The 27,574-nt window shown below is 43.8% G+C and overlaps 4 protein-coding genes, 1 long non-coding RNA gene and 1 pseudogene across 11 annotated transcripts; 4 read left to right on the forward strand and 2 right to left on the reverse strand.

Moving 5' to 3' along the window:
- Positions 1-5,202: 5,202 nt before the first annotated feature.
- On the reverse strand, positions 5,203-9,739 carry LOC148400866 (uncharacterized). 2 transcript variants are annotated; one of them, XR_015857592.1, is made up of 4 exons: positions 9,633-9,739; positions 9,078-9,238; positions 7,618-7,865; positions 5,203-7,474 (listed from the first exon to the last, which is right to left on the reverse strand). It is a non-coding gene; the product is annotated as an uncharacterized LOC148400866 (long non-coding RNA). The 2 variants fall into 2 exon arrangements; XR_015857591.1 differs by having other exon boundaries at positions 5,203-7,865.
- On the forward strand, positions 5,985-8,226 carry chrnb4 (cholinergic receptor, nicotinic, beta 4 (neuronal)). Its single transcript, XM_088371500.1, is given in 3 exon segments — positions 5,985-6,181; positions 6,410-7,436; positions 7,649-8,226. Coding segments are annotated over 3 exon segments (1,377 nt in total). The 5' UTR covers positions 5,985-5,999; the 3' UTR covers positions 7,817-8,226.
- A 101-nt stretch (positions 9,740-9,840) lies between the features above and the next one.
- Positions 9,841-14,852, forward strand: chrna3 (cholinergic receptor, nicotinic, alpha 3). The gene is made up of 6 exons (XM_088371990.1): positions 9,841-9,904; positions 10,460-10,599; positions 11,179-11,223; positions 12,296-12,405; positions 12,492-13,635; positions 13,916-14,852. Exons 1-6 carry the CDS (start codon positions 9,841-9,843, stop codon positions 14,042-14,044), a joined length of 1,632 nt encoding a protein of 543 aa, XP_088228116.1. The 3' UTR covers positions 14,045-14,852.
- chrna5 (cholinergic receptor, nicotinic, alpha 5) lies at positions 10,401-27,549 on the reverse strand. Of its 5 annotated transcripts, none has more exons than XR_015857727.1 (15): positions 27,022-27,549; positions 25,533-25,884; positions 24,419-24,588; positions 20,994-21,185; positions 20,770-20,909; positions 19,547-19,698; positions 19,421-19,465; positions 18,937-19,046; positions 18,386-18,563; positions 17,542-18,234; positions 15,430-15,606; positions 14,470-14,771; positions 14,140-14,209; positions 13,891-14,023; positions 10,401-13,823 (listed from the first exon to the last, which is right to left on the reverse strand). XR_015857727.1 is itself a non-coding variant. In XM_088371984.1 (12 exons), exons 5-11 carry the CDS (start codon positions 20,861-20,863, stop codon positions 15,448-15,450), a joined length of 1,431 nt encoding a protein of 476 aa, XP_088228110.1. In that variant the 5' UTR covers positions 20,864-20,906; positions 20,994-21,185; positions 24,419-24,588; positions 25,533-25,884; positions 27,022-27,548; the 3' UTR covers positions 14,331-14,771; positions 15,430-15,447. The 5 variants fall into 5 exon arrangements, 1 of the variants encoding a protein (XP_088228110.1); XR_015857726.1 differs by having other exon boundaries at positions 14,510-14,771; positions 20,770-20,906; positions 27,022-27,548; XR_015857724.1 differs by having other exon boundaries at positions 20,770-20,906; positions 27,022-27,548.
- LOC148400870 (UDP-glucuronosyltransferase 2A2 pseudogene) lies at positions 22,052-24,401 on the forward strand (annotated as a pseudogene). Its single transcript, XR_015857723.1, has 2 exons — positions 22,052-22,212; positions 22,552-24,401. The product of XR_015857723.1 is annotated as a UDP-glucuronosyltransferase 2A2 pseudogene (transcript).
- Positions 25,290-27,276, forward strand: LOC148400871 (UDP-glucuronosyltransferase 2B1-like). Its single transcript, XM_088371982.1, has 2 exons — positions 25,290-25,418; positions 25,560-27,276. Exons 1-2 carry the CDS (start codon positions 25,414-25,416, stop codon positions 27,142-27,144), a joined length of 1,590 nt encoding a protein of 529 aa, XP_088228108.1. The 5' UTR covers positions 25,290-25,413; the 3' UTR covers positions 27,145-27,276.
- Positions 27,550-27,574: the final 25 nt, after the last annotated feature.

A 27,574-nucleotide genomic window follows, 5' to 3' on the forward strand; every position in this document is an offset into this window, starting at 1 on the left:
CTCTTTGTGTGTCTTGACATGCGGAGGAATTGACAATAAAGGAGACTTTGACTTTGACTTTGACTTTAGAACTCTGTGCTATCAAATTTGCTATTTGCAATATACACAGGTTAATTTGTAAAAAAAAAAAAATCGAAATTAAAATGAATTTAAATTAGCAGTTGAATTGTGAAGCAACCAAGCAGGATCAGGAAGCTTCTTGGCATGTTGTGTTATTTGAACCAGGCAGCGGTAATCAGCCAGCAGGGCAACTTGTCTCACTTGTGTCACTAATGAAAAGTCTCCGGAGAAGACAGATTAGCCAATTAATAGGCACGGAGTTGGCGTGTCACTAGAAGGCAGGAAAAACACGAGCATATTACGCGAGAAGAAGACAGATGATTTGAAAGCACTCAACATGACCTCCTAAATTCAATCTGCGGTTTCCTTACAGTCTATAGATAAGGAGAGGAAGGCTTACATTACTTCCTAGACATAAAGCACATCATGCAATTATGACATAACGTCGAGAATAAAAGTTGATCAAAATCAGATTGGAGCCACTGAGACGCGATTACATGCAGAGCTCTGCGGAAAAACAGGAGCTGTCGGTGACGTCAGTGCTGATCAGATTTGAGTATGACGGAGTGTGACCCTCCGGAGGTTGTGCGGATCCAATCAATGCTTATCGGTGTTGTGCATGTAAATAAGCCGCCTGGATGTGTTGTGTTTCAAGAGGATGATTTGTGCAAGAGTGTGACTTGATCTCATCGTGCACGATGCGGTCCCGTTGAGAGAGAGGTTTGCAAGCGGTCCACGCACAGGTAGAGCCAAATTGGATATGTCACTGCTCCCCACAATCCAGATGGTGAGTTGCTTCCCCTTGAGAGCTTTATTTTGTCTTTCTTCTTACCCCCTCTGTTGTGAAGTCAGCCACTGGTGTAAAATGTTCATCACCCACACACTGCTTCCCAGCAGCACGGCCACCATATGTCTGCAACTTTTCTCATTCTGCTCTTCACTCTTGCAAAGTCCCCCAAGGACGAGGTTAGGGTCAAGAGAAGCCTGCTTTGTTAGCTCACTCACATTGTTATTGTGGTTGGTAAAGGAAGAGTCTTAAATCACCAAAACAACCTTAGAAAATCCCGATAATCAAATTTTCAGCGTGACACTTCATTTAAGTGTGTAGATAAATACATTGTCAGTGATTGGGGCACAGGAGTGCACAGTGAGGGATCATCATGTGTGTGTTCAGCTCGATCAGTTGTAAATGTAATAAATAAAAGCGCAATAGACAATGGATGGATGGAAATATTAAAATATTACATTTTCAGCCAAATCGGTACGGTATGGGAAAGTTAGCTAGCCCTCTTTTGTCCTACTTTATGTCCTGGGATGAGGTCATGTGTGTGTCTACAAAGATGTAATGAAAGCTTTTAAAAATTGGAAATGTTAATGACACGAAACAGACAAAAAGCAACATAACATTATGTAGTAATATGACGCTAGTTCAAGTTATGCTAGCTCAAGTTTTCAGGAAGCGCCTGAATGGCTGTGTATGGACCATCCTACATTAACACGTCCACAGCATAGTCATAGTAGACCAGCTTTGATTAACGCGACATTGGTCCTCTTAGCTAATTGTTTGAAGTCTGAGCTTTTTTCCGCCATTGTCAGCCAGCCCCCCCACCCTATCCCCCCTTCTATCCCTCCGGCCCTGTAAACCGTTTTGGCATTAGGGGAGTGATGCGCTCATTTACGGGACTCTCACAGCAGCCTCATGTTGCCTCCAGCCACAACAAAGTAAATACACTGTGCTTCGAATGCAATTATGGATCCAGTTGACTTGGTTAAGTCGCATGAGCAACAACAGATCCCTCGGAACTCGGAGGCTCCACAAGATAACCTTCATCCGATTACATCGGCTCAGCGCGGTCCATTTATCTATTACGAGCAGACTTATGAAAAATACATGATTTTGCACGGAGAGAAAGATGTTCTCTGCCTATATGCTTTATGTTGACATTTTTATTATTGTTTAAATCGTATGCCCTCTTCTGATTTGTATGAAAGCTTTATGTAACATTAAATAGTTCTCTTCCAACCAAGGCTGAATATTTTATTGAGTTCTTCACCTACACCTCCACTCCTAAAATACTTGGAGTAATAAAAGCTGCCCTTCAAATCTTTAGTCAGAAAAACCTCAATGGACACCAAACTCAAATATTTTCAGTCAGCCAAAATATTCCAGATAAGTCTCAGCAGGCCCGTGAACTCGACCTTTCTTCAATCATTCAACATAAGTTTGAGCAAAACTTAACAAAGCTCTAAAAATAAAAGGAACATACTCCACAGAGTAAAGCGGTGGAGTACCAGAAACATTTCAGGGCTTGATCAATTAATTTAAAGGCTTCATTGAACCTAACATAATTTTGCAATGACAGGAGATATAACCAATCATAAAGCATAAAGACAACAAGCAAAAGCTGAAATTCAACTCTCGACAGCCTCGCATTGCAATCTGAAAGGGTAACGCCTCTCATGGAAAAGCTCGTGTCACGTGTATTCAGAATTCCGAGTGAGTTTATCTGTTGAATTTACACTCACATGACAGTTAAGAACGTTACTTACAAAATGCCTGTCAAGCTATCAAATCTTTATGACGGTGACAAATAGGCCTAAATCATATTTCCATGATTTTCGATGCGGTAAAAATAGGTTGCAAATCATGAATCAATCAGACAAGCAATCGACAGCATCAGCCGATAATTTCGCATGAGGGCGAGGTTGCAGGGAGCTGGAGCCCATGCAGCACTCCAGGTAATGAACTGTCGGTGTGATATATGTACGTTGGTGTGTGTGTGTGAGTGGGGGGTGGGGGTGGGGGGTTAGTGGTGCAAGACGGCAATGCGATGGCAGCACTTCTGTGATTTCTCTTCCATCACACTTACTCGGAGCGCACATACTGTACATGCCGAAAGGCACAACTCCTCAACAATTGAGACAGGGAACACTTGGACTCAATGTCCCATCATCTCCCCCGAGACGTGATCAAACTCCTAAGCCGTGCTTTGTCTGGTCCCCCACACCTCAAACTTAGTTTGCCATGGGGGAACCCTGCTGGGTTTATGAAGCTCCAGACAACTCGAGAGGCAAATAATAGCAAACTCAAATAACATTTTGAAATTAATTACAAACATCTCGCCATTAATTAAACACCACCTATCCTCAAATAAACTTGATAGAATTTGAAGTAAAATTAAAGAAAAATGTTAAAAAAATACAATAAGTTACAAAAATATGATATCAAAATAATTCAATCGTATTTAAAACCCCTGGAATAGAATTGGCGCTGAAGATTTATGATTGCACATGAGTCTTTTCCAAACTTTCTCAAGCAACAGGACCCAAGTTTTTTTTTTTTAATAGGACCCAAAGCTGTTAAAATAAGTTTACAGCACCAAACATACATAAAAATAAATAACGGGTGCTTGGCCTTCTGTGGGTGGGGAGGGGTGTACATAAAATCAAAGCAATTGTGTGGAAAGATTTGACTAAAATACTTTTAAAAGTATTTCTGTCAAAATCTGGTGTTTAAAACATACGCACATTGCCTCATTGAATACAGAGTGGAAGGATGCAAGAAAGAGTTTGTTAACAGAACCGACACAAGACATGAGCGCTCCATTCTAAAAAGAAACTGGGCAGGTCTTGGGCGCTCACTAGCCGCCTGAGACGCCTCAAGAGCGGACACGTCGCTTTTCCTGCTGGATGGGCAGACGGACGAACCACCAAAGTACGCACCACGAATCTTTCTTTTTTGTGGTTCTTTAATTTTTATTTTTTATTTTTGCAAAGTTATATCACAATGGAGCGTCTTGTGACACTTTTTGGGCCGACGGTTTTGTCTACAGACAAGCGCTCCATGCTGCTGGCTCCTTATCGGGGTGCGCCGCTGGCGGCTTGTCCGGCCAGAGGAGCGACGCTCTGAGACTTCGCAAGCTCACTGGTCCCGATGACTACATGGTACCGTTAAAATGACAATTAATCTCGTTATTGTCGCGTGTGTCTTCACTTTAATACACGGTAAGTCCTATTCAGCTCATTAGTACTTTATACATAGGCAACTGTAATAGCTATTTAAAAAATAAATTATTTTCTGTCGTACTGTGTCCCAAGACTTTTGCACACTATGGTGCATGCACATGTGGACCTTAAGTGTGTTCTGATGCTGTGTTACGACCTTTCTTGATCAGGGCACATGTATTTCATGAGGAAAAAAAAAATCTAATAGTAGATGAACAATATAAGATGTTATTTGTAGAACATGAATATTGTTTATACTTAAATAAAACGGGGGATTTTTTTCTCAAATCCAGCATAGTAAAAGCCATTATTTAAATTATGTATTCATTTCAGGTTTATTGGGGTGGATTTTGATCTTATTGACATAGCTTGGTAATTACGCAAATTACACTGTGACATGTAATATTAGAATTTAGTGTGTTGTCCAGTCTGTGCTCTCCCAATCCCTCTTAATTTAACAATGGGAGGGGCACTTGTCGAGTACCAAAATGACTTTTTTATTATTATTATCAACTTTACTGTGGGCCTTATCCATGAATTAAAACTAAGCAACTCAAAGAAGCTCAAGTAAAAATTTGACAGTCGCCTTACATCTCATAAGCTCCATTTTTTTTCAGTGCACATGAATAAAACACGCCAACCATGCACACAGCGGGTGAAATAGCAAGTTCACTTGGGTTTTGCCTGTTGTCATGTTTGATTGTGATCCCCTGAGGTCTTGACAACATGCCATCTGCTAACTGAAGCAGCAGGGGTACGAGTCATGGTGGGCATCCCAGCCAGAACACAGAAGGCTCAGATGTGCTAGTATGTATGGCACCATTAGACAGGCGGCGTTTGGCTTGCTAATGACTTACAGTGTGTTCTCAACAACAAAAACAACAACAAAGCCATTACAAAGTTTGGAAGCGAAACAACATTGTGATCATTGATGCGTCGAGTCATATTTTCTCTCTAAAAGGTCACACTTGATGACTTTCAAGTTCTCCATGGTAGCAATTCAACATGAACAGGACTCTCCAATTATAGAGTTTTTTATTGAGTTAACTGATGAGAAATGGGCTTCATTTATGAAGCACCTTCGGACGCAACACAAACACTCAACTATTTTATTTTTTTGCATAATATTTACATGGATGGAAAGCAAACATACTTCATTTTGTATTGCTAATACAATAACTCACCACATATTTATGGTTCTATTCTCAAATCCTCCATTTGTAGCTTTTCACAGAAAAACCCACCTATTTGCGTTTTTTTTCCTTTCTGAAACATTCTAAGATGCCTCAAAAGTGGTGTCAAATTAGAATGTCGTATAATTATTGATCTCAAGGAATTTTGTTGAAGTAATAAATCTCAACTGAAAGACTAGCTATGTATATGGGGGCGGAGCTAAATTTAGCCAGGCTTATTACAGGTTTAACTAAACTATGTAACTTGATATATAATGATTGCAATAATTATTTGTGTGAAAAACAATTCTTTTTCATAAATAGAAAATAAATCATATGACAAACACTAACTTTTTTTGTACTCTAGTGATGTGCTACTTTTTGGAGTACGTGTACTGTTAGTCATAAAAGCAAATTGTCGGTCTAGGGTGTGGCGGTGCCGACTCAGAGGAGCGCCTCATTAACTGGCTGCTAGGCGAGCACCGCTACAATCCGCTCATCCGCCCCGCGGTCAACCGGACCGAAAGGGTAACCGTGAAGCTGCAGGTGTCTCTGGCGCAGCTCATCAGCGTTGTACGTATTGATTCAAGCTATGTAAAAACATAGAAACCGTTTGTGACTCCATTGTTAATTCTCTGTTGTTAATTCTAGAATGAAAGGGAGCAGATCATGACCACCAATGTCTGGCTTACTCAGGTAAATATGAACTCAAATTAATCCGTATGCATTCTTAACATTTCAAATGGAGCCTACAGCTTCGACATGATAATATTATTTACCGATAAAGATGGACGCTAATCGGAAAGTCCGACTTACTCTTCTTTTTGCATTCAGCACTGGGTAGACTACAGGTTATCGTGGGACCCCGCCAAGTACGAAGGAATCGACAAGCTGCGCATTCCCTCCAGACACGTCTGGCTGCCTGATATCGTCCTCTATAACAAGTTAGTAGCAATTCCACGAACCATGGTATCCGTTATTTTCACAATTTATCTCATACCAGTTTATAGACAATTGAGAAACGTCTTGGTTCTCGTTAATGTGAATTTCTAGGCGGAAAGGACAGGATGAGATCTATTGGGATTGGGATTGAGCCAATGCACAATATCCCTTCGAGATTCATTTTTCAGCCAGTTCCTTATCAAGGTGCTAATGGCCTTATCTTCCCGTAGTGCCGATGGGACGTACGAGGTGACGGTCTTCACCAACGTCATTGTGCTCTCCAACGGCAGCATTAACTGGCTCCCACCCGCCATCTACAAGAGTGCCTGCAAGATCGAGGTCAAGCATTTCCCCTTCGACCAGCAAAACTGCACCCTTAAGTTCCGCTCATGGACCTACGACCACACCGAGATCGACCTGATGTTGAAAACGGAGGTGGCCAGCATGGATGACTTCACGCCCAGCGGCGAGTGGGACATCCTGGCGCTGCCAGGCCGGCGGACGGTCAACCCGCTGGATGCCACCTACGTGGACGTCACGTATGACTTCATCATCAAGAGGAAGCCGCTTTTCTACACAATCAACCTGATCATTCCGTGTGTGCTGATTACCTCTCTAGCCATCCTGGTCTTCTACCTTCCCTCAGACTGCGGCGAGAAGATGACCCTGTGCATTTCCGTCTTGTTAGCCCTCACCGTCTTCCTGCTCCTGATCTCCAAGATCGTCCCCCCGACATCTCTGGATGTGCCGCTGATCGGCAAGTACCTGATGTTCACCATGGTGCTGGTGACCTTCTCCATCATCACCAGCGTATGCGTGCTCAACGTCCACCACCGTTCCCCCAGCACCCACACCATGCCCCCCTGGGTCAAGCTCATCTTTCTGGTCAAACTGCCGAGCTTGCTGTTCATGAGACGCCCTCACAATAACGCTGCCCTTCATAGGCTGCGAAAACAGAGATCGAGGAGGACAGTTCTAGGCTTGGGTTGCCCCGTCACATCCAAAACTGGTTTTCCCAAGACGACTTCAGCCTTTCTGCCTTCAGACTCCGTCTTCTCAACACTAGGACATAAAAGTGCCCCCACTCTGGGCCTTAGCCACCCCAACAAAGGCGAGTTGCGGTCTACAGAATGCATTCCTGGTTCTTTGGATCTCCATCATAGAAGCAATTCAAACTTGGCTACAGACGTCCAAGAGGCGGTGAATGGCGTGCGTTTTGTAGCGGACCACATGATGGCGGAAGATGACGATCAAAGTGTACGTATCATGCTTGAAATATCCGACCTGAGTCGTTCCTGACAAATCAATACCACAGTTAGAGGGATCCTGTGAGGAACTTCGAAAATCAACTAAGTATGGGCGGGAATTGGGGCGGAAGGGACAATAGTGGGGCAATCAGTTTGAAATCCAACAGGCAATTTAGATATTAACCACTCACCCCTTAGATGCATTCCCATTTGTGCTTGCAGGTGGTTGAAGACTGGAAGTACGTGGCCATGGTGGTGGATCGCATGTTCCTGTGGATCTTCGTGATTGTGTGCGTGGTGGGCACGCTGGGCTTGTTCCTCCAGCCCCTCTTCCAGAGTCAGGTGTCTCACCAACATCAGCAGCCCACCTCTGAGATGCCTCGCATTTGATCAGTGTGGGTTTTTTAGCATCTTTGTTCGGGAAGATGACGTCGCAAGTCTGTGAGACAACAGGAATTAAGGATTAAACTCTTGTGATCGGCTTTTTCTTTGGCTTTTTTTGTGACGCTAAAGAAGAACCTGCCTGAATGAGTGTTGTTAAAAGAAGAACACCCCACTGGTGCCTTGAGTTCCGAGTTTTATTTAATTCTGTGACCACAATTGTAAAGCAAAACATCCCTAGGCCAAATCATTTTTCTCCATTTAAATGAATGGAATTGCCATTAATTGGTTCCAGCCCCACAATGTGTTTTCTCTGGTGTGCGCAATTGTTCACTATCTGCCAAATTGCTTCTTGTTGTGAAGTGATTTAAGTTGAGTTTGTAGTCACCATTTAGCGCTTGTATGTAAAATTTTTGCTCAGAGCAAAAAAATCTGTCGGGTCACTCTTAAATCAAGACACCATTGTATAAAGTACATTGGAAGTAATGAGAAGCAAGCAGACTCATATTCTCAGTCAGATCATTACTTTTACATTTTTTACAGACACAGCTAAACTAAAAAAGATTTACAGTAATATATTATTTAATTATATTGTAATTTAATATTATTATAAATAAAGGCCTACTCCTAATAAAAAACTTTCCTTTTAAATACACTTTGGCTTTATATATGTATCATCAGTATCTCAATAAATGTGCTATTGACTCAAACAAATAAATAAATACACACCTCCCTTTTCCTCTCAGAAGAAGATAATCTTTCTATATCAGACTCAACTACGGTATAGCTTCAAAAGATGACCCAAATCAATCGATAAAATCGATTTATCGCGGATTTGATTTTTATTTCAACACTATCACTATACTAGTCTGGTACTTCAAATAGAACGAACACACACACACTAGATTCACCGCTCATTAAATGGTGCTGAGTGTGCTCATTAAGAGATTCTGCAGACTGTCGCCCATTTCGCCAAAGCTTCATCACAAGATTGCAATTAACTAACCCCTTCTTTTGTCCAAATGGACTTTAATGACTTTTTTTGTTGTTTTTAAAAATAACTGCAGATCACGGGTATCCATCGGAAGGGATGCCTCGTTAATATTGGCTATGCATTGGTGTCATTAGCTACTAGGGTGAGATACATTTTATTATACGCTTTACTAGACCGTGACTTTTCAATCTGTTTGTTGTTGTTGTTGTAAATATCGTCTGTGTGATGGATAGGATGTACACAATTAGCCACCACATAGACGACGCCAAAACAAACCTCACAAAGCATCTTTATGATGGAGCAATATTTTTTCACGGGTCCGGTGTCAGCGCTGGAGTTCCCATATGGCACCTCCTCATTTCATGTCGGCGAAGGCCTCTAAATTTATCGAACGGCGAGCTCATTCGTCTCACTGAAGGACATCATGGAAAATCATTCTGGCAGGAGGAAAAGTGGAGCGTTTATTCAGGGGAAAAAAAGATGCTGAGAAGCACAATGACAGGCATATTTCTAAAACGAATCCTCACAAAACTGACAGAGAAACTTTACTCACGTTGTCCTTATCTGTTTTAATCGCCACTTAGTGTTGTTTGCTATTTAGTTGGTAATTGAACTTTTTAAATGGGTGTAATCTTATATGTCTTATAATTCTGCATTCTTACAAATGTTACTATTAATCCAAATAATAATAATAAATAAAATCTCATATTTTAAGATTTTACCAGATTTTTGCTGTGGTTATAATAAGGCCTGCAACTGAAGTGCTCAATACCTTCAACTGGATTTTAAGAAAATTAATGTAAAGTCATACACTTTAAAAGTCATACTTACCCCGAGAAATAGAGGACAGGTTATAAAAGGAACCTATGGCTTTGTGTCACATCAGCTTCTCATAGGTTGCCGTAGCAATCAAGCTTCTGTCAGAGGCTGGCTCAGCCTTCCCTCCCTCCCTCTCCTTCCTTCTCTGCATCCTTTCACTCTTCCTCTTGACTTTCTCCGAGCCTGGATCCAGCGCAGCCTTCGTCCAGCAGCCAGGAAAATGAAAGGCAATTTTTGCCTCTTTTTTGCATCCACCTGTTCTGTCTTTTGGTTGCATCTTCAGGGTAAGTCAGAATGTTCCTGTTCCGTGACTTAACATAGAGGGATTTACTGGAAACACAGTTTAGTTTGTTTTAACCCTGCAACATAGGCAACTATAATGGTTATTACAATTTTTGTGACCCCAGAAAAAGCGTACAACAAAAATAAATGATTATGTAAATTACATTATTATTAAAGTAGTTTTGTTTGTTTGTCTGTTTTGCACACCCACTACAAAATTGTATGCTTTTTACATTTTTCATCTTTACAAATGCTTTTTACAACCTAAATTAGCATTCTGAAATTGCATTTCTTTAATTTACAAAAATGTCAAATAATGTTTCATTTGATTAATGATTATGATTGATGATGATTATGATGGCATATATATATATATATATATATATATATATATATATATATATATATATATATATATATATATAGTATATATATATATATATATATATATATATAGTATATATATATATATATATTTTTTTAGCATAGTTTGGGTCTTTTTATTTGATACTTTTTGTATCTCTGTCTGTGGCCATCCATCTGTCCTGTGACCTCAGGAGGCGCATGTTCAGAGGGCGAACACAAGCTCTTCTCCGTCATCTTCTCCAAGTACAACCAGTTTATTCGACCCGTGGAGAACGTGTCTGAGCCAGTCATTGTGCAGTTTGAGGTCTCCATGTCGCAGCTGGTCAAAGTGGTGAGTAGGAATTGCATCCGATGAGAAACAGTTGGCAGCTTGACAATTTTGGGTTTGGCAGAAATTCATATTGATCAGAGAGTGGCGGCAGTTGACTGGAAGGGCACCGTTGTAAATGGGACGCTACGAATTGTTAATCTACTCACATAATTGCTCGATTTTGAACTTACTGTCAATATCAATAAAGGAGATGACTGAAGAGTGCAACGAGGCAAGCAACTGGACTCTTCTTGTTTGTTGAATTAATGTTTTTTTTCCTGGACACTCAAAAATGACTTGGGCAATTATGCTATTAAGCTAAAGAAATGTTGTTTTAAAATTCTCTGTACCCGTAAACTGCCTGCCATGGAAAGTCAAAGCAAGGAAACTGAATATGTATTTTTAGGTACCTTTTTTTTAAGTTTATTGAGGATTAAAAAATTCACAATTTAGTTAAATGCACCTGCTCAGCCCAGAATGCAAGGAGCACGTAAGCATCATGTGGGGGGCACTATGCCGAGACAACATTGTCTCTGTTTTTGCTGCTAAAATATTCCAGCATGTCTTGTTCTAAAATCCTTTCTGCTGCTCCCTTCTCAGGATGAAGTCAACCAGATCATGGAGACAAACCTGTGGCTAAGACACGTAAGTTCACTATCCCAATTGGACCAGAGGGTGCCCAGTATGGAGCCTTTCCTCTGTCACGGGTCATGACGAAAACAATCTTGAATTATTTATGGAGATGAGTCCAGATTCTTAAAACCTCCTGATAGGCATCACAACTTGGTCCCATTTCCAGATAAACAGAGGATATGGATGCATTGGATTTTAAATGAAGAGTGACGGTTGTTGTTTAAGTGCATCAGTGTCTTTGCTAATTATGTGACATAAACCAAGAGATCTGGACAAAAAAAAAAAAAAACAGCTACAAGTCATACGAATTGGACCACAAATTTGGAAAAATACATCTCTGAAGTTGCTTAAGACCTCAGTTCAGTGAGCTTATGACTAATTCTGTTTTTTTGTGCTATAAATTACAATTCTTATCTAGTTTCCTATCATTGTTCGTATTTGCATTTGCACTATACGGCATTATTTTCTAAAAGTTTTTGATACTGCTCTTATTGGATTGAGTGTACCTAATGAAGAGTCCCATATAGTGCCTCGGGTCTATCAGTTTTAAACATGACGTACTTTACTCCTTTGTTTTTGTGCAGACACTTTCATTCATACTAAAAGGGAGGTGACAAGACCCCCCCCAACATTTAATCAAGTGCAAGTTTTAGAGCACCCGCTGTCTGCCTCTCTATTGTGCCTTTAAGACTCTTGCTCGGACTGCCAACAGCAAAAAGGGCCGTTAAGCACATTTTACTTTCAGCGCTAACTGAATAACTTGTCTCTTCTTTTTATTGTTTCTATAGGGAGTGGGAGGAGGCGTTTAAAATCAAAGCGTGTGAATGATGTTATGTTTCATCTTCGGTTATATGGTGCAATTTATGTGCTCTTTTTGTATTAACTTTTATCTTGCGCCAGGCACTAAAATCTTTATGTTTCTATCGACCACTGAGCCACCAAATGGTTTTGATTTGTCACCTGCTCGGTAGGTAAATGTACATGAAAATGAGTTTCGCGACAGAAGAGATATTATCTGTGTTCAGATATTGTTCCGTTTTTTTTTTTTTTTTTAAACTTAAATATTTTACTGGTAATGTTTTAGATCTGGAATGACTACAAACTCAAATGGAATCCAAGAGATTTCGGTGGTGTCGAGTTCATACGTGTGCCGTCCAACCGGATATGGAAGCCTGATATCGTGCTCTACAATAAGTGAGCCTTTTGTTTTGTATTTTTAAGCAAAATAAATAAATAAACTCACCTCAGAGAACACCTTCGTCGTCCGTTTCTCCCCACAGTGCAGTCGGTGACTTCCAGGTGGATGACAAGACGAAAGCTCTGCTTCGGTACAACGGCGAGGTCACATGGATCCCTCCCGCTATCTTCAAGAGCTCGTGCAAGATCGACGTCACCTACTTCCCCTTCGACTACCAGAACTGCACCATGAAGTTTGGCTCGTGGACTTACGACAAGGCCAAGATCGACTTGGTGCTGATCGGCTCCACCATCAACCTTAAGGACTTCTGGGAGAGCGGCGAGTGGATGATCATCGACGCCCCCGGCTACAAGCACGACATCAAGTACAACTGCTGCGAGGAGATCTACACGGACATCACCTACTCGCTTTACATCCGCCGTCTGCCGCTGTTCTACACCATCAACATGATCATCCCCTGCCTGCTCATCTCCTTCCTCACCGTGCTCGTCTTCTACCTGCCGTCCGACTGCGGCGAGAAGGTCACACTTTGCATCTCTGTGCTGCTCTCCCTCACCGTCTTCCTCCTGGTCATCACCGAGACCATCCCCTCCACATCGCTGGTCATTCCACTGATCGGCGAGTATCTCCTTTTTACCATGATTTTCGTCACCCTTTCCATCGTCATCACCGTCTTCGTGCTGAACGTCCACTACCGCACGCCCAAAACGCACACCATGCCGCGGTGGGTGCGGGGTGTCTTCCTGGGCCTGCTTCCCAAAGTCATGTTCATGACCCGACCAGAGAGGGACCCGGAGAAGACAAACGAGAGCGTCCAGATGATCCGCCCCAGACCGTGCGGCGCTCACAACTCGGGGTCCCAACACAAAACACAGGTTCTGGCCTCCGGCGTGGTGTCCAGCTTGATTAACCGGCAGAAGCCCCCGAACGACACGGAGCTTTCCGATCTCAACAACTTGAACGCAAACGAGCTAGCCAAAAGTGCCGGGTCGGGCTCGTTGTGCTGCGAGGAACGCTGCTGGCACCAGAGGTCCGGGAAGCTGCCAACAGACTCCGGAGGAGGCAGTGGCTTGAGTTGCCTAGGGGTCCTTAGTGGAGGCTCCAGCTCAGAGTCTTTGGATGCGGGAGTATTGACCCTTCTGCCGTTCTCCCCCGAGATCAGGGAGGCCATTGAGAGCGTCAAGTATATCGCAGAGAACATGAAAATGCAGAATGAGGCCAAGGAGGTGAGAGATCGCAAACACGTTTTGAGCATTTTCCCTCTCTTGGTTGATTTCACAAACCATTGAACTTAAGATGTTCTTACCTGAGCTAACAGTTAGCTTAGCTTCTTCCAGTACTATTTATTTTATTTCCTTCACCATAGAGATGCTTTTCACAGTGTTGCCTCTCCCAGGTCAGCCTTGATACGCTGCTAAACATAGAGATTTGCGATTGTGAAAATATAAATAGCTGTCATTTCAAGTATACCAAACACCTACTTGTTTATTGTCGCACATATCACAGGTTCAGGATGATTGGAAATATGTCGCCATGGTGATCGACCGCATCTTCCTGTGGGTTTTTGTCCTGGTGTGCATCTTGGGGACCGCCGGCCTTTTCCTCCAGCCTCTTCTACTCGGGGAAGACATATGAATACATATTATGCTATTAGCATTTTTTTTAAGAATTCAGACTATCAAAATGCACAGCCTTTTTAGGATATTTTAAAAGACAGAACACAAACATACCGACGTCAGATGAAAACCATAAGGCCTTGAAATTGGTCTTCAGAGCATGAAACAAGAAATGGGTGGCAACCTGAACACATTATGATCAAAGAGCGACATCATCTGTTTAATTGAGGTACTGCAACAAATTGCCTGCAGCATTGAAAGATTTTATTGTGGCATTTTGTGCAAACTCTTATGCCTTACGCCATAAAATCACCTGTAAATACAGATTTTTTTTTTTTTTTTAAATGTCGGATCTTATTTTGCACATTATTTGGCTTGCTCCCCTTTAAAAAATTGTACTCAACAGGGAGCAAAAAGGAGATGTCCAAATTGTAGTAAACATACCAGGGCAGCTGATACGACTCGGTCCTCAGGTGAGCTGTACCTTTGTGCTTCGTGGCAAACTCTATCCAGAAGAGGCCGCTGTCAAATGACAGAATGGACTGATTGTTCACAAACGTCCCTATAGCGACATGAGGATGACTCTGTGTCCTCCAGAACTCAGGACAAACTCTTCCAGGTCGTCATGTAGAGGCTTGTGGGGCATGGAAACTCAAAAGGCAAAAAAAACCTGCATGAGGTCTGTCGCTCACAACACATAGGGTGCTAGAAAGAAATGTGAGTTTCCATGCACGGCCATCTTTACCCTGAAGAAGTAAACAACAGGAGCTCAGTCAAGTGTGCGACATGTTTCACTTTTATTTACAAGAATCACATTCTTAACATAACTAGCTATAATATTGTGACCTTCAAGTGTGAATTACTGAGTGGATACATGCACTTTTTGTCTCACTTCTGGAATGCATCATGCAAACACAACAAAATTTCCCATTACAGATAAATCCAGGATGGCCACCCCAATCTAAAGTGTAATCGTCAATTATGTGAAATCAACACATTTTCCAGCAAGACATAAGGAAATGTCTACTGATATACTTTGGTTTCTTGTTTTATATTTAATATTACAAATGATTTCATGTGCAGAAAATAACACTGCAGTTAACACTTTGAGTTCCACAGCAATTTGTTTTAATGTGTAACAAGTAAATAAAGTTATAAAGTGTAAATGTATTGTAAACAAAACAGCTGGTTTGAAATTGGCATTTGGTATGAAAAGCATAATTGACGCAGCCATTGTGGCTAGTGGCTGTGGAGTGGCCATTAAATTTTCTGACCCCCTGGCGGCGCCCCTGGTAATTACATGTTTTTTTATTTCCACATCACGTTTTTTTTCTACTTTTAAAAATATACAGTAGTAGTCTGGAAATGAGTTGCAAAACATAATCAAATCTAGATGTGCCTCACCTTCATGTTCCTCAACCTTCAGAGGACACCTCCAATATGTTTGGGAACGATAATGCTGGCCCATTTGTAGATAACCGGGATGAAGAGGAGAGCTGAACCCAGGACGGACACCAGCAGGAACGCCCAGAGAAAGATTCGATCCAGAACCTGGGCAACAAATTTCCAGTCCTGTACCACCTAGAGCCCCCCCCCCCCCAAAAAAGACATAAAAGACAGTTATGCAACATGTTGCCAGGCAAAACTGAAGCGTGGTTTGATGTTGCTGTGTTACAAGTTGCAACACCTAACATGTTTGCACAGGGGAAAAAAAATGACAATAAAGAGCATGGGTGAGGTTGTGAGGACACTACATTCCTCGTTTGCATGAGTGCTTGTTTGACTTTGATAAAGATAATGTTTGATTGGGGTGGCCATCCTGGATAATTGCCCCCCCCCCCCATCTCATATCTTGTGTTTCACAGAACGAGAACCGCTAGTTGAGCTCCATTATGGAGGTATTCTTCAAGGGGTTTTGGCATCAACTTTGGCTGGACGGGGTCTGCATGCAAATGGCAGTAGGCATTCATACAAACTGCTGTTTATCTGGATCAGGGAGAAATGCATCCAAATCGTCGAGAGTAATGGGAGGCTTGTATCATAGCAAGCTCCAGTTCTTATGCCAGGCAAGGGTGAAATTTGCACATGACCTTTGCATGTACATAATCTTCTTAATACCGGATGGCAGTACCAGATCCAAACAATTTCTACATTTTGTATTTTTTTTTGCCAAGTACCGTATTTGCCGGTGTATTGGTCGACCTTTTTCGATCCAAAATCGACCGAAAAAAATCGACCTCGACTTATACACCGAGTCATAAAATTTAACTTCGTATTCATCGCTTCAAATGTGATGGTAACCAAGGCCGTTTCTCATGCATCTCATTGTGCGTTGCACTTAGAAAATTTGAACCGGGCGGCGTGCGCGAGTGCGCGGCCCGCTGGAAGTCGAATGAGGCGCCGCCACCACCTCCGCGGTGCTTATAAACAGCCGATCCGCTCGGCGGGGGCTATTTTCGGCCACTTGGCTCGTGCGCACGGCCTCCCGGATGTGCCGGGCGGGTGCGCGAGCTCGCCGGCCGCTGGAAGTCGAATGAGACGCCGCGACCACCTCCGCGGTGCTTATAAACAGCCGATCCGCTCGGCGGGGGCTATTTTCGGCCACTTGGCTCGTGCGCACGGCCTCCCGGATGTGCCGGGCGGGTGCGCGAGCTCGCCGGCCGCTGGAAGTCGAATGAGGCGCCGCCACCACCTCCGCGGTGCTTATAAACAGCCGATCCGCTCGGCGGGGGCTATTTTTGGCCACTTGGCTCGTGCGCACGGCCTCCCGGATGTGCCGGGCGGGTGCGCGAGCTCGCCGGCCGCTGGAAGTCGAATGAGGCGCCGCCACCACCTCCGCGGTGCTTATAAACAGCCGATCCGCTCGGCGGGGGCTATTTTCGGCCACTTGGCTCGTGCGCACGGCCTCCCGGATGTGCCGGGCGGGTGCGCGAGCTCGCCGGCCGCTGGAAGTCGAATGAGACGCCGCGACCACCTCCGCGGTGCTTATAAACAGCCGATCCGCTCGGCGGGGGCTATTTTCGGCCACTTGGCTCGTGCGCACGGCCTCCCGGATGTGCCGGGCGGGTGCGCGAGCTCGCCGGCCGCTGGAAGTCCAATGAGGCGCCGCGATCTCCTCCACGGTGCTTATAAAGTGCCGATCCGCTCGGCTTGGAGCTATTTCCGGCCTCCCGTTGGTGCCGGGTGGCGTGCGCGAGCTCGCCGGCCGCGATCTCCTCCGCGGTGCTTATAAACAGCCGCATGCGCACGGCCTCCCGGAATTTGAACACATTTCGTCAATAAATTTCGCATATTGAATTTTGAAGTTTAATATAATGCAACAATTGAGCTCGACTTATACAAAGGATATATCATAAAATCGTAAATTTCCGTCGAATTTTAGGGGGTCGACTTATACACCGAGTCGACCTGTACACCGGCAAATACGGTATCTATGCCTGGCTTTGTGGTCGTACTGTAATTTGTAAATTTCTTTTAATATCTTGCAATTTTTCACTATGCAAATAACAGACTCACCTCTCTGACCTCATTTTCTTTGACCACATGCATGGTTATGTAGCGGATGGAATCCAACGCAGCTTGGATGTTGAGTCTGGTGTGGGAGAGGCCGTGCTCAGCTGGATAGTCCTTCATCATCCCCAATCCCGGCACCCGTCCCGTTGGTGCCGCTCCCGCCGTGCCGTAGCGGTCCACGTGGCTGCGCATGCACAGCAGCTTGGGGAGCCGATGCAGGAAGACCCTACGCACCCACGGCGCCATGCCGTGATGCGTGGATGATGAGCGGTGGTGTACGTTAATGGCGAAGACGGTGATAACAATGGAGAGCGTGACGAAGATCATGGTGAAGACCAGATACTCGCCGATGAGAGGGATGGCCTTGGACGAGGAGGGGATGATCTCCTCGATGACCAGAAGGAAGACGGTGAGAGACACCAGCACCGAAGTGCAGAGGGAGATCTTTTCGCCGCAGTTGGACGGCAGGTAGAAGACGAGGATTGTGAGGAAAGATAGGCCGATACAGGGGATGATGAGGAAGAGCGTGTAGAAGAGTGGCAGCCGGCGGATGATGAAGAAGTACGTGATGGTGGGATAGGAGACGCCGGCGTCCACTCTTAGACCGCGGCTGCCTGTGGCCGTCACAATTTCCCACTCGCCGTTGTCAAAATAGTCCTGCCTGTCTACGTGGAAGTCCTCCAGAATGATGTCGACCTGACAAAGAAAAATCGCACGGTCTTCACACAATTACTGTATATGCCGGATAGCACCTATTAAAAATAAATGATCTCTAGGACAGTTTCATCAGAGATTTTAGACAAGAATATTACTTGCAATTTTTTGTCTTTTTTCCAGATTTGTCTACCTGGGAGCCATCGTAAGTCCACGAGCCAAATTTCATGGAGCAGTTCTGCAGGTCAAATGGGAAGAAGGTGACGTCGATGGTGCAGGCAGATTTGTAGTTGGCAGGCGGCGTCCACAATATGGTCCCATCGTATTTGACTACCGCCTTGGTGACTGTGCCCTCGAAACGACCGTCTGAACTGTCGGGGAAAGCGACATGAAGTAAGATCCAACAAAACATAACATTCCCATTTGGAGCCATTGTTTCCGCGTGCTCACATTCGTACATCATTTATGAGGCTCAGAGTGGAAGCTGTTAAGACCACATTTTATTATTCCAAAACAGATTACAGTTAAATAGTCTGGGCATCGCGGACATTTCTGACCTGAATTATCTTCAATAAAAAAAGAAATAAATAGATTTGGCAGGGGAGCTAAAAATGTAATTTTGCTGAGGATTTTGACGGAAAATGTTGATTCCGTCGATTAAGGATGTAGACTGACAAGTGCAGCAAATACGTCCTGGATACATTCTGCAGGTATTAAGTAGGTTCGATCCATCACGTTACATACTTATCATAAAGCACGACGTCTGGGAGCCAGAGCCTGTCAGAGGGCACTCGTATAGTGGTGATGCCCTGGTAGTCATCGGGGTCCCATCTTAGCTTCATGTCAGTCCACTCCTGCATGACAAGCAACCCCAAGTTGACTTTAACTTGGATGATAAAATTGCATTAAAAGCATCAATCCATTGACGGTAAACGAGACACAGGTTATAAAAAAAACATTTTAAAAGAGATACGATGATATACAAAACAATTCATCACAGCGGAGGAGGCATTTGTGGGGATTGTTCAATTGATGTGAGACAGAAGACCATGAATGAAGCTGACAAGAGTGGAGTGGAGATGAGGAGGAAGGCAGTGAGGGCAGAAGCTGGCAAAGTGCCAAGAGGACTCATCCTGATGGGAACTGTCAGGGAGATGCCACCGGTCATCAAGATGGAATACTTGGTCGGTCACCAACATCTTTCATGGATGGGGATTACTCAACTTGCCTGTTTCATCCACACGTTGGTGGTCATCAGTTGGTTCTTCTCATCCTGATTGATGAAAACACAGTAGATCCTTTAATGTGTTCCTATTGTTACCCAATTCAAAAAGAAATTCGTCTTGAACCGCACCACATCGACGAGCTGGGAGATGGCCAGTCCAAACTTGACGTAAATGGTCTGGTTTAGATATTCCACTGGGCGGACCCATTTCTGGTAGTTCCCAAAGAGGTACTTGAAGAGCTTGTCTTCAGCTTTTGCATAGGAGGAAAGCTTAGGAACACCTGAGAGTGATAAGAACCAAAGAACTTTTCATCACTCTAGAAACGTCTATCTGACGTGGAACTTCTCTTCTTTTGAAATAAAATGTGATTCATGTGGCCTGGGAGGAAGCCGACTGTATTAAAACACATTAAAGCGATCAATCCTACACGGAATGACGCCTTTTGTCTTTGGGGCCCGATTTACGGGCAGTGGATCTCGTATTCATTCACTCCTCGTGTCGATGCAGACAAGCAATTCCCTAATTAATGAGACTGTTATCCGCCCATTCATCATCTTTTCCAGCCGCCCTTCTTTTAAGGGTCGGTCCGCTTGGCTGAGACTTTCAAATCGATAATGGCGTAGCTGCGAGGATTTGTGGCTCCCTTAGCAAACCAATTAATGGCGACATACTGCTACTATCCGCTTTATTATAAAAAACATTGATCTTCATGACATTTCATAACACTTAAATGGACCAATCACATGCGTCGGAACATTTCTCCTGCATTCAGCCAATCAAATGTTTTACGTATGTGCAAATGGAGCAAGTCGGTGTCTTGTATGTAAGGCGAAAAGTGGAAGCGACTAAACTATTCACTCTTATTGATTTTTTTTCGTGGTAGCAAAGTGATGTGCTGGTTAGCATATTGGCCTCACAGTTTTGGGTACATGCATCCAAGCCTCAAATTGTCCATAAATGTGAATGTAAATCTGACCAATTGGTTGTTTATAAGGCGAAGCGACACATTTTGTACTATATGTCGAGGAAGAGCAAAGTTTAGCCAGTTTTGTTAGTTGGGAATCTTTGTCACGCGTACATTGTATTAAAAAGAAAAAAAAAAGAATCCTCTGAAAGCCATTTAAGGGGTTCAGGATCATAGTTTGTGGTGTATTTACGATTAACGCAATCAATTCTAAACATTTTACTGCAAGGGTGTGTATTTTTTGCCGTTTTTTCATAATCGCGGCAGGGCTTTATCCCTAACGTGAGTAATGTGGATCTTCTGCAATATCAGTGGCTTCTCTCTGATACCGCTCAGTCATGTGAAATCCATTTATTGACACGTAAACAGCGTCGGCGGGCAACTTACGCAGCGAGTGGCACAGGTGGCAACAGTGCAGCAGCGGCAACAGCAGCAGCAGCAATGCGAGAGAGGAGGCGGCCGCCCCCTCCGCTCTTAGCATCGTCTCAGAGACGCTCAGGCATCGTTGGTGCGTATGATGGAAACTGCTTTAAAAGGCATCATTAGCTTCATAAAAATACAACAGCACAAACAAAGCGTCATGGTGGGAGAAAAGCAGAGTTCATGCATACCTGTCCCTGAGTGGCGTCAGTGAATAGAGAAGCGATGCTCACAGCCTCTCTCCTCTTCCCGCCTCCCCTCCTGCCTCGAGAAAGCACCACCCCCTTAACAACATATACAGTCCCCCTCATCTTCCTTGCAGTTCTTGAGGTCACCTCATCTTCAGCCGCAGTCTGATCACGTTTCTCCCTGTGGAAACACAACTGAACAAAGAGGATTAGAAGCCCCCCCCCCCCTAATTTAGACTGTGGGCATATTTCCACAAATAAATCAATAATTGTGGAAAAGCAGAAGAGCATTCACAAACATTATTCTGTACTGGGTTTATTTATCAAATATGCTTTGTGCAGAATTAAATACATCTTGAAATGGCTTTCCAAACAGCAAATTATGCCAGAATGTGGGACATGAACACATTGTCAAATAAGCATCATAGTGTCAACCACAAAATGCTCAAAAAAATTTCATTATCCAAGATGTTTCCTTTTTTTGTTTGCCATTTAGAAGGTTTTCTAAGACCTTTGCAATGTAACAATTTTGTATATTAATTAAAGCAAATTGAAACATCATAATTGTGTAGAGTAAATGCCATGTTTATGCTTGTGCGCTAACATGGTGCTCATGTCGGAAGACTTTGAACTTTAGAATAAGACACATGAATTAATTTGTAGTTATTCATTGGGGCTATTTTATCATTCTCGATACCAAAAAGCAAAGGTCCTTTTTATGACATAACCTGCAAGCGGCTCATCAAATAGCCTCAGCCCTTTTTATTACACTTATGCAATGTTTGTTGTGAATTTCAAGTAGTGCGGGGACTGAGATTTCAGCATCATGAACAGGAAACATTCTCAACGGAAAAAAGCCAAAAATAAAAACTGATTAGAACATATTGATGAAGCGGAGACATATTCCTGTAAAAATAATGCTGAGTTTAAGTACCATCGGAACATAGGCAAAACACGAACTGAAATGCGATAGAAGTGCAAATGGATGAGGTGGGAAGCAGGAGGTGCCACTTAGTAATCGCATAGAGAAAATGTGAATGATTATTTAAGTATAAACCCACACACGCGCGTTTTACTGACTTCCTCTCCTCCGATCTTCGCCCACGCAGCTGAATGAAAACTTTCCTTTCCTATTGTGCCGCAACGCTCATGAACGTCGCACGCAATCCGAGGGGTGGAAGCGGACCCCAAAGCCTAAACAACACGCCGAGTCGACTTAAAGGTAAAAGCATAACTGCACATTAAGTATGCAACATGACATGTGTTCAATGATATCAATTTTGGTTCGTTTCAGTGTCCGGAAACGTTTCGAAGTAGTAGTCTCTCGGATCGAAAGTGAAAAAGCACTTTAAGTTGAAAACGTTTTGCAACCAAGTTTTTGATGCCGCTCTTGCCTTGTCAGTGGTCGCGGGATTGCTGGAACTGAATCCCAGCTGACTTTGGGCAAAAAGCGGACTACATCTTGCACTGGTTGACAGTCAGCTGCGGGGCACGTAAAAAGACCATTGAAAATCACTTTCACGCTGTCACAGAGTAAAGTTGTTTTGGTGTTTGATTCCAGATGAAGCTGACATGTTACCGCAGCGCCTTGCTGCTCTTTATCTTGCTTCCCGGATCTTGTCAGGGTGGCAACATTTTGGTTTTTCCAATTGAAGGCAGCCACTGGGTGAACATGGACATCCTCATGCAAGAGTTGCACGTGCAAGGGCACAACTTGACTGTCGTACGGCCCAGCAAGACGTGGTACATTAAGGACGGCGCCACCCACTACAACACCATCACCGTCCCCGTGGAAAGGAGCTTGGACCAGAACTTCATCACCGGCTTGATTTACGAAGTCATCGAATACGAAAGAGGCGCGATACCTCTCATGACGTTCCTCCATATGACTGTGGGATTGTTTGGAGATTTTTTGGAAGCTCACGTGATGGTGAGCAATTTCACAACGGCGCTTCTCGACGACCAGGATTTGATGAGGAGACTGAATGACAGCAAGTTTGACCTGCTGCTCACTGACCCCTGCTGGGGTGGAGGGGCTATTGTGGCCAAATATTTGAACCTCCCTCTGGTGTACAACGTCCGCTGGATAATCGCCACCGAAGGCCACCTCGCCATCGCCCCGTCGCCGTTATCTTACATTCCCATCGTGGGAACTGGTAATACAAACAAAATGACCTTTCTTCAAAGAGTCAAAAATGTGTTTGTGTTTCTGATCGCTTCTACGCAACATCACCTGATCATTAAAAACACGTACCAGAAAGTATGCGACAAATATCTCGGACCTGATAACGACATGCACCATTTGCTTCTTTCTGCCGACCTGTGGCTCATGAGAGTGGACTTTGTCTTTGAGTTCCCGCGTCCCACCATGCCAAACGTCATCTACATGGGGGGCTTCCAGTGTAAACCTGCCAAGCCTCTACCTGACCACCTAGAAGAGTTTGTCCAGAGTTCGGGAGAACATGGATTCATCCTAATGTCGCTGGGGACATTTGTGAACGAAATCCCTGCGGATTTAGCTGACTACATCGCGGCGACTTTCGCCAAGCTCCCTCAGAAAGTCATTTGGAGGTATAAAGGCGCTACACCATCCACACTGGGCAACAACACTCTCCTGGTGGACTGGATACCGCAAAACGACCTCCTTGGACATCCCAAGATGAAACTCTTTGTGGCTCATGGAGGGACAAACGGCGTCCAGGAGGCAATTTACCACGGAATTCCCGTGGTGGGCATACCCTTGTTTTTCGACCAGCATGACAACCTGCTGCGTCTCACGGAGAGAGGGGCGGCCGTGGTGGTCACGTTAGCATTGGTGGACAAAGATGACAACTTCCTGAAGGCCATCCAAGAAGTTCTTGCTAACCCGTCCTACAGGAATAACATGCAGCGGCTCTCCAGGCTACACAAAGATCAGCCCGTCACACCGCTCGACAACGCCCTCTTCTGGATAGAGTTTGTCATGCGGCACAAAGGTGCAGCTCACCTGAGGACTGAGTCCTTCAAACTTCCCTGGTACACCTACTACAATGTCGACGTGTATCTATTCCTGTCTGGAGCTGTGCTGGCTCTGCTTTTAATGTTATTCATCATGATCAAATGTTTGTGCTCTGCTATATGTAAGAGGAAAATCAAACGGGAGTAAATAAATCACAATATATGTACCGTGGATTGCTTATTTGTGATTCACTTTTCCCGCTCTTACTTCCTTGCAAATGTGACACTAAAGAAAGCAAGGTGGGAAACTTCTCAAGATGATGCAGCGATAGGCCAGGATGTAGAGATAGTACATTTGAATGTTGCGATGCAAAAAAGCAACATTTAATAAGTTTCATAAACAGTCTCTCAGTTTAATTAAAGTACTAAAAAAAAAAAAAAACAGCATGTTGTAAACGAGGTTTTGTGCAATGTATTAAAGATGATCTTACCTTTTGTGGAAATGTTGTCTTGAATGACTATTAGCATTTTTGTAGATTCTATGGTCACTCCAAAAGGCTTTGTGCATTCAGTCTGCTTAGTTCTTTCTGTAGTATTTGATTTTGACTCCATTGTTGTCATTCTAATCACTAATCTGCCGGAATCTGTAGCAGGATGATACCTAAGGAAACAACAAAATGAATACGAGCCAAAATATCTACATACTGATCAAGTCCATCACATTTTTAAGTATTTAATGTTTTCAGACACATTTTAACACTCTTAATCTGTGATGCCAACCAGGGGTGGAGTCCAGAAAAAATAAAACAGCTTAGGTTTCAATTGCATTCAACTTATCAGGAAGTCATGTTTCCTTGATAAGGGTTGATTTGGTTCTGAGGAATTTGACTTCACAAACTAACTTGCATAACGTGAGTTTGAAACACAATGTGGAAGCAAAACATTTGTATGCATTTTTCATTGTGTTCAATCTATGTTTAGCTATCTGTCACGCCAGCAAACAATACAATCATTCACGAATGTGCCCTCAACGGGAGCTTGCTTTAAAGTAGCGTAAAAGGAAATCCTGCCGAGAATCCTCCAAGAAGAAAAACATGAGCAGGCTAGGCAGAGAGTAGCCTATCAGGCTGTTGAACTGCGCCATCTCGTGGCTCAAAATACCCGTCATTACCTTTTTGTGTCTGAAAATTAGTTTATTTCGTAAAATTGATCAAATCAAACAAAATTTATGACAAGAAAATATAAAATTATTGAGTGATAAAATACGCTGTAATGTCAATTTTCTGAAATGACACTTGCATTAACCCAGGTAAAATGTGAACTAGCAATCTTTCCCCTTTGAACTATATCCTTATCAGCACACGAGTGTTTATTAGCAGGAAACTATAATGTCAAAGTCCTACTGGGCTAGAACTGCAAGAACGAACACGAGTTCTCTTTCATAGAAGGGAATCTCTGGACAGAAACTACATACATTGGATGTCAAATGAGGTAATATTGAGTATTTTGTATCAGCGGCATTTTCAATTGATGCATGTATGTGTGTGGAAAATGGAACGGTCCAATAATCTAAAGGAATGAAAACACTGTAAGAATTTCTCTTACGGAATTTTTTTGTCATCCAAATTGTAGAGTGAAGATGCTTTGGTCTTGGGTCTGCCTCTTGCTTTCCACTCTATGTGTGACTTCCGCTTTTGGCGGCAAGGTGCTTGTTTTTCCATTGGATGGAAGCCACTGGGTGAACATGAAAGTGATTATTGAGGGACTGCACTCGAGAGGGCACCAGGTTGACGTGTTGCGAACGGATGACAGCTGGTACATCAAGGAAAAGTCCTCACTCTACACCTCCATCACGCTTGACGTGGAGTCGGGTTTCAGCAAAGATTCTATTATTGAGTTTGTGGAGCAGTTGCTGCGCATCCAGCGAGAAGGCAACTCCGTCTGGACTCGTTTAAAACTGGAAAGGGAGCAAAGTGAAAAAGCCTCAGTGATGCATGAGAAAACAGGCAAATTGCTGATGTGGATTTTTGAGAATAAAACAATGGTGGAGTCACTGCGAAGTGCCAAATATGACCTCGTTCTGACAGACCCGGCAGTGCCGTGCGGTGTTATTCTCGCCCACTTCCTGAAACTGCCTCTGGTTCTCAACGTGAGATGGACCAGCCACGGCGAGGGGCATTTCGCAATCGCACCGTCCCCTCGGTCGTACGTGCCCCTTACAGGGACAGAATTTTCTGATAAGATGAGTTTTTTTGAAAGAGTAGTAAACAATTTGCTATTTATCTTTGCCGAATATCAATACTCAAAGTACGTACAACTGCATTACGACGGCGTGCTTCAAAAATATTTAAGCCCCGACGCAGACTATCGTTCGCTGTTCCAAGCAGCAGACCTGTGGCTCATGAGAGTGGACTTTGTCTTTGAGTTCCCACGCCCCACCATGCCCAACGTCATCTACATGGGGGGCTTCCAGTGTAAACCTGCTAAGCCTCTACCCGACCACCTGGAAGAGTTCGTCCAAAGTTCCGGGGAACACGGATTCATCATCATGTCCCTGGGGACTCTAATCGGAGAACTTCCTAACGACTTAGCCGACGAAATTGCGGCAGCTTTTGCCAAGCTCCCCCAGAAGGTCATCTGGAGGTATAAAGGTGCTAAACCCTCCACTCTGGGCAACAACACTCTCCTGGTGGACTGGATGCCCCAAAACGACCTTCTTGGACATCCCAAGATGAAACTCTTTGTTGCTCATGGTGGGACAAACGGCGTACAGGAAGCAATTTATCACGGCGTGCCAATCCTCGGGCTCCCGCTCATTTTCGATCAACGAGATAATCTACTCAGGATTATGGTGAGAAAAGTCGGGAAAGTCCTGGATATAGTCACCCTGGATCATGATATATTCTACCAGGGCATACAGGAAATCCTGTCAGATCCATCCTACAGGAACAACATGCAGAGGCTGTCCAGGCTCCACAAAGATCAGCCCATCCCTCCGCTCGACAGCGCCCTCTTCTGGATTGAGTTTGTCATGAGGCACAAGGGCGCAGCTCACCTGAGGACCGAGTCGTATCAGATGCCTTGGTATATTTACCACTCTGTGGACGTGCTCCTCTTCTTGTCTGCTGTAGTGCTGCTCATTCTCGGTGCTCTTAGCACATTCACTTACTGGCTTTGCTCCAAATTGTGCCTGAAAAGAAAATGTAAACATGACTAAAGTTATGTACAAGTTACTTGACAGTTGAACTTCACAATGTACAATATAGTGACTTGTAACCTCAAGTAAGTCACAAGTCAAGTCGGACAATCTTGCACTATTGATTCATGGATATAAACTTGATGTAACTTATCTTTGCGGGTTGTATGGTGAAGGATGATGTTCGGAGTTTGACTTGTGTCTCTTTTTGTTGGTCATCTTGTATTTTTGCCAATGTCCCTTTCTTGAGTTTCCCGTCACACCGCTCAACAACGCCAGCAAACTCTCAAAGCAACAATACAATCATTCACGAAAGTGCCCTCAACGGGAGCTCGCTTTAAAGTAGCGTAAAAGGAAATCCTGCCGAGAATCCTCCAAGAAGAAAAACATGAGCAGGCTAAGCAGAGAGTAGCCTATCAGGCTGCTTAACTGTGCCATCTAGTGGCTCAAA

This window comes from Syngnathus floridae, chromosome 3 (genome assembly GCF_059516105.1).
Source record: "Syngnathus floridae isolate MCC-2025c chromosome 3, RoL_Sflo_1.0, whole genome shotgun sequence".
Taxonomy (NCBI): domain Eukaryota; kingdom Metazoa; phylum Chordata; class Actinopteri; order Syngnathiformes; family Syngnathidae; genus Syngnathus; species Syngnathus floridae.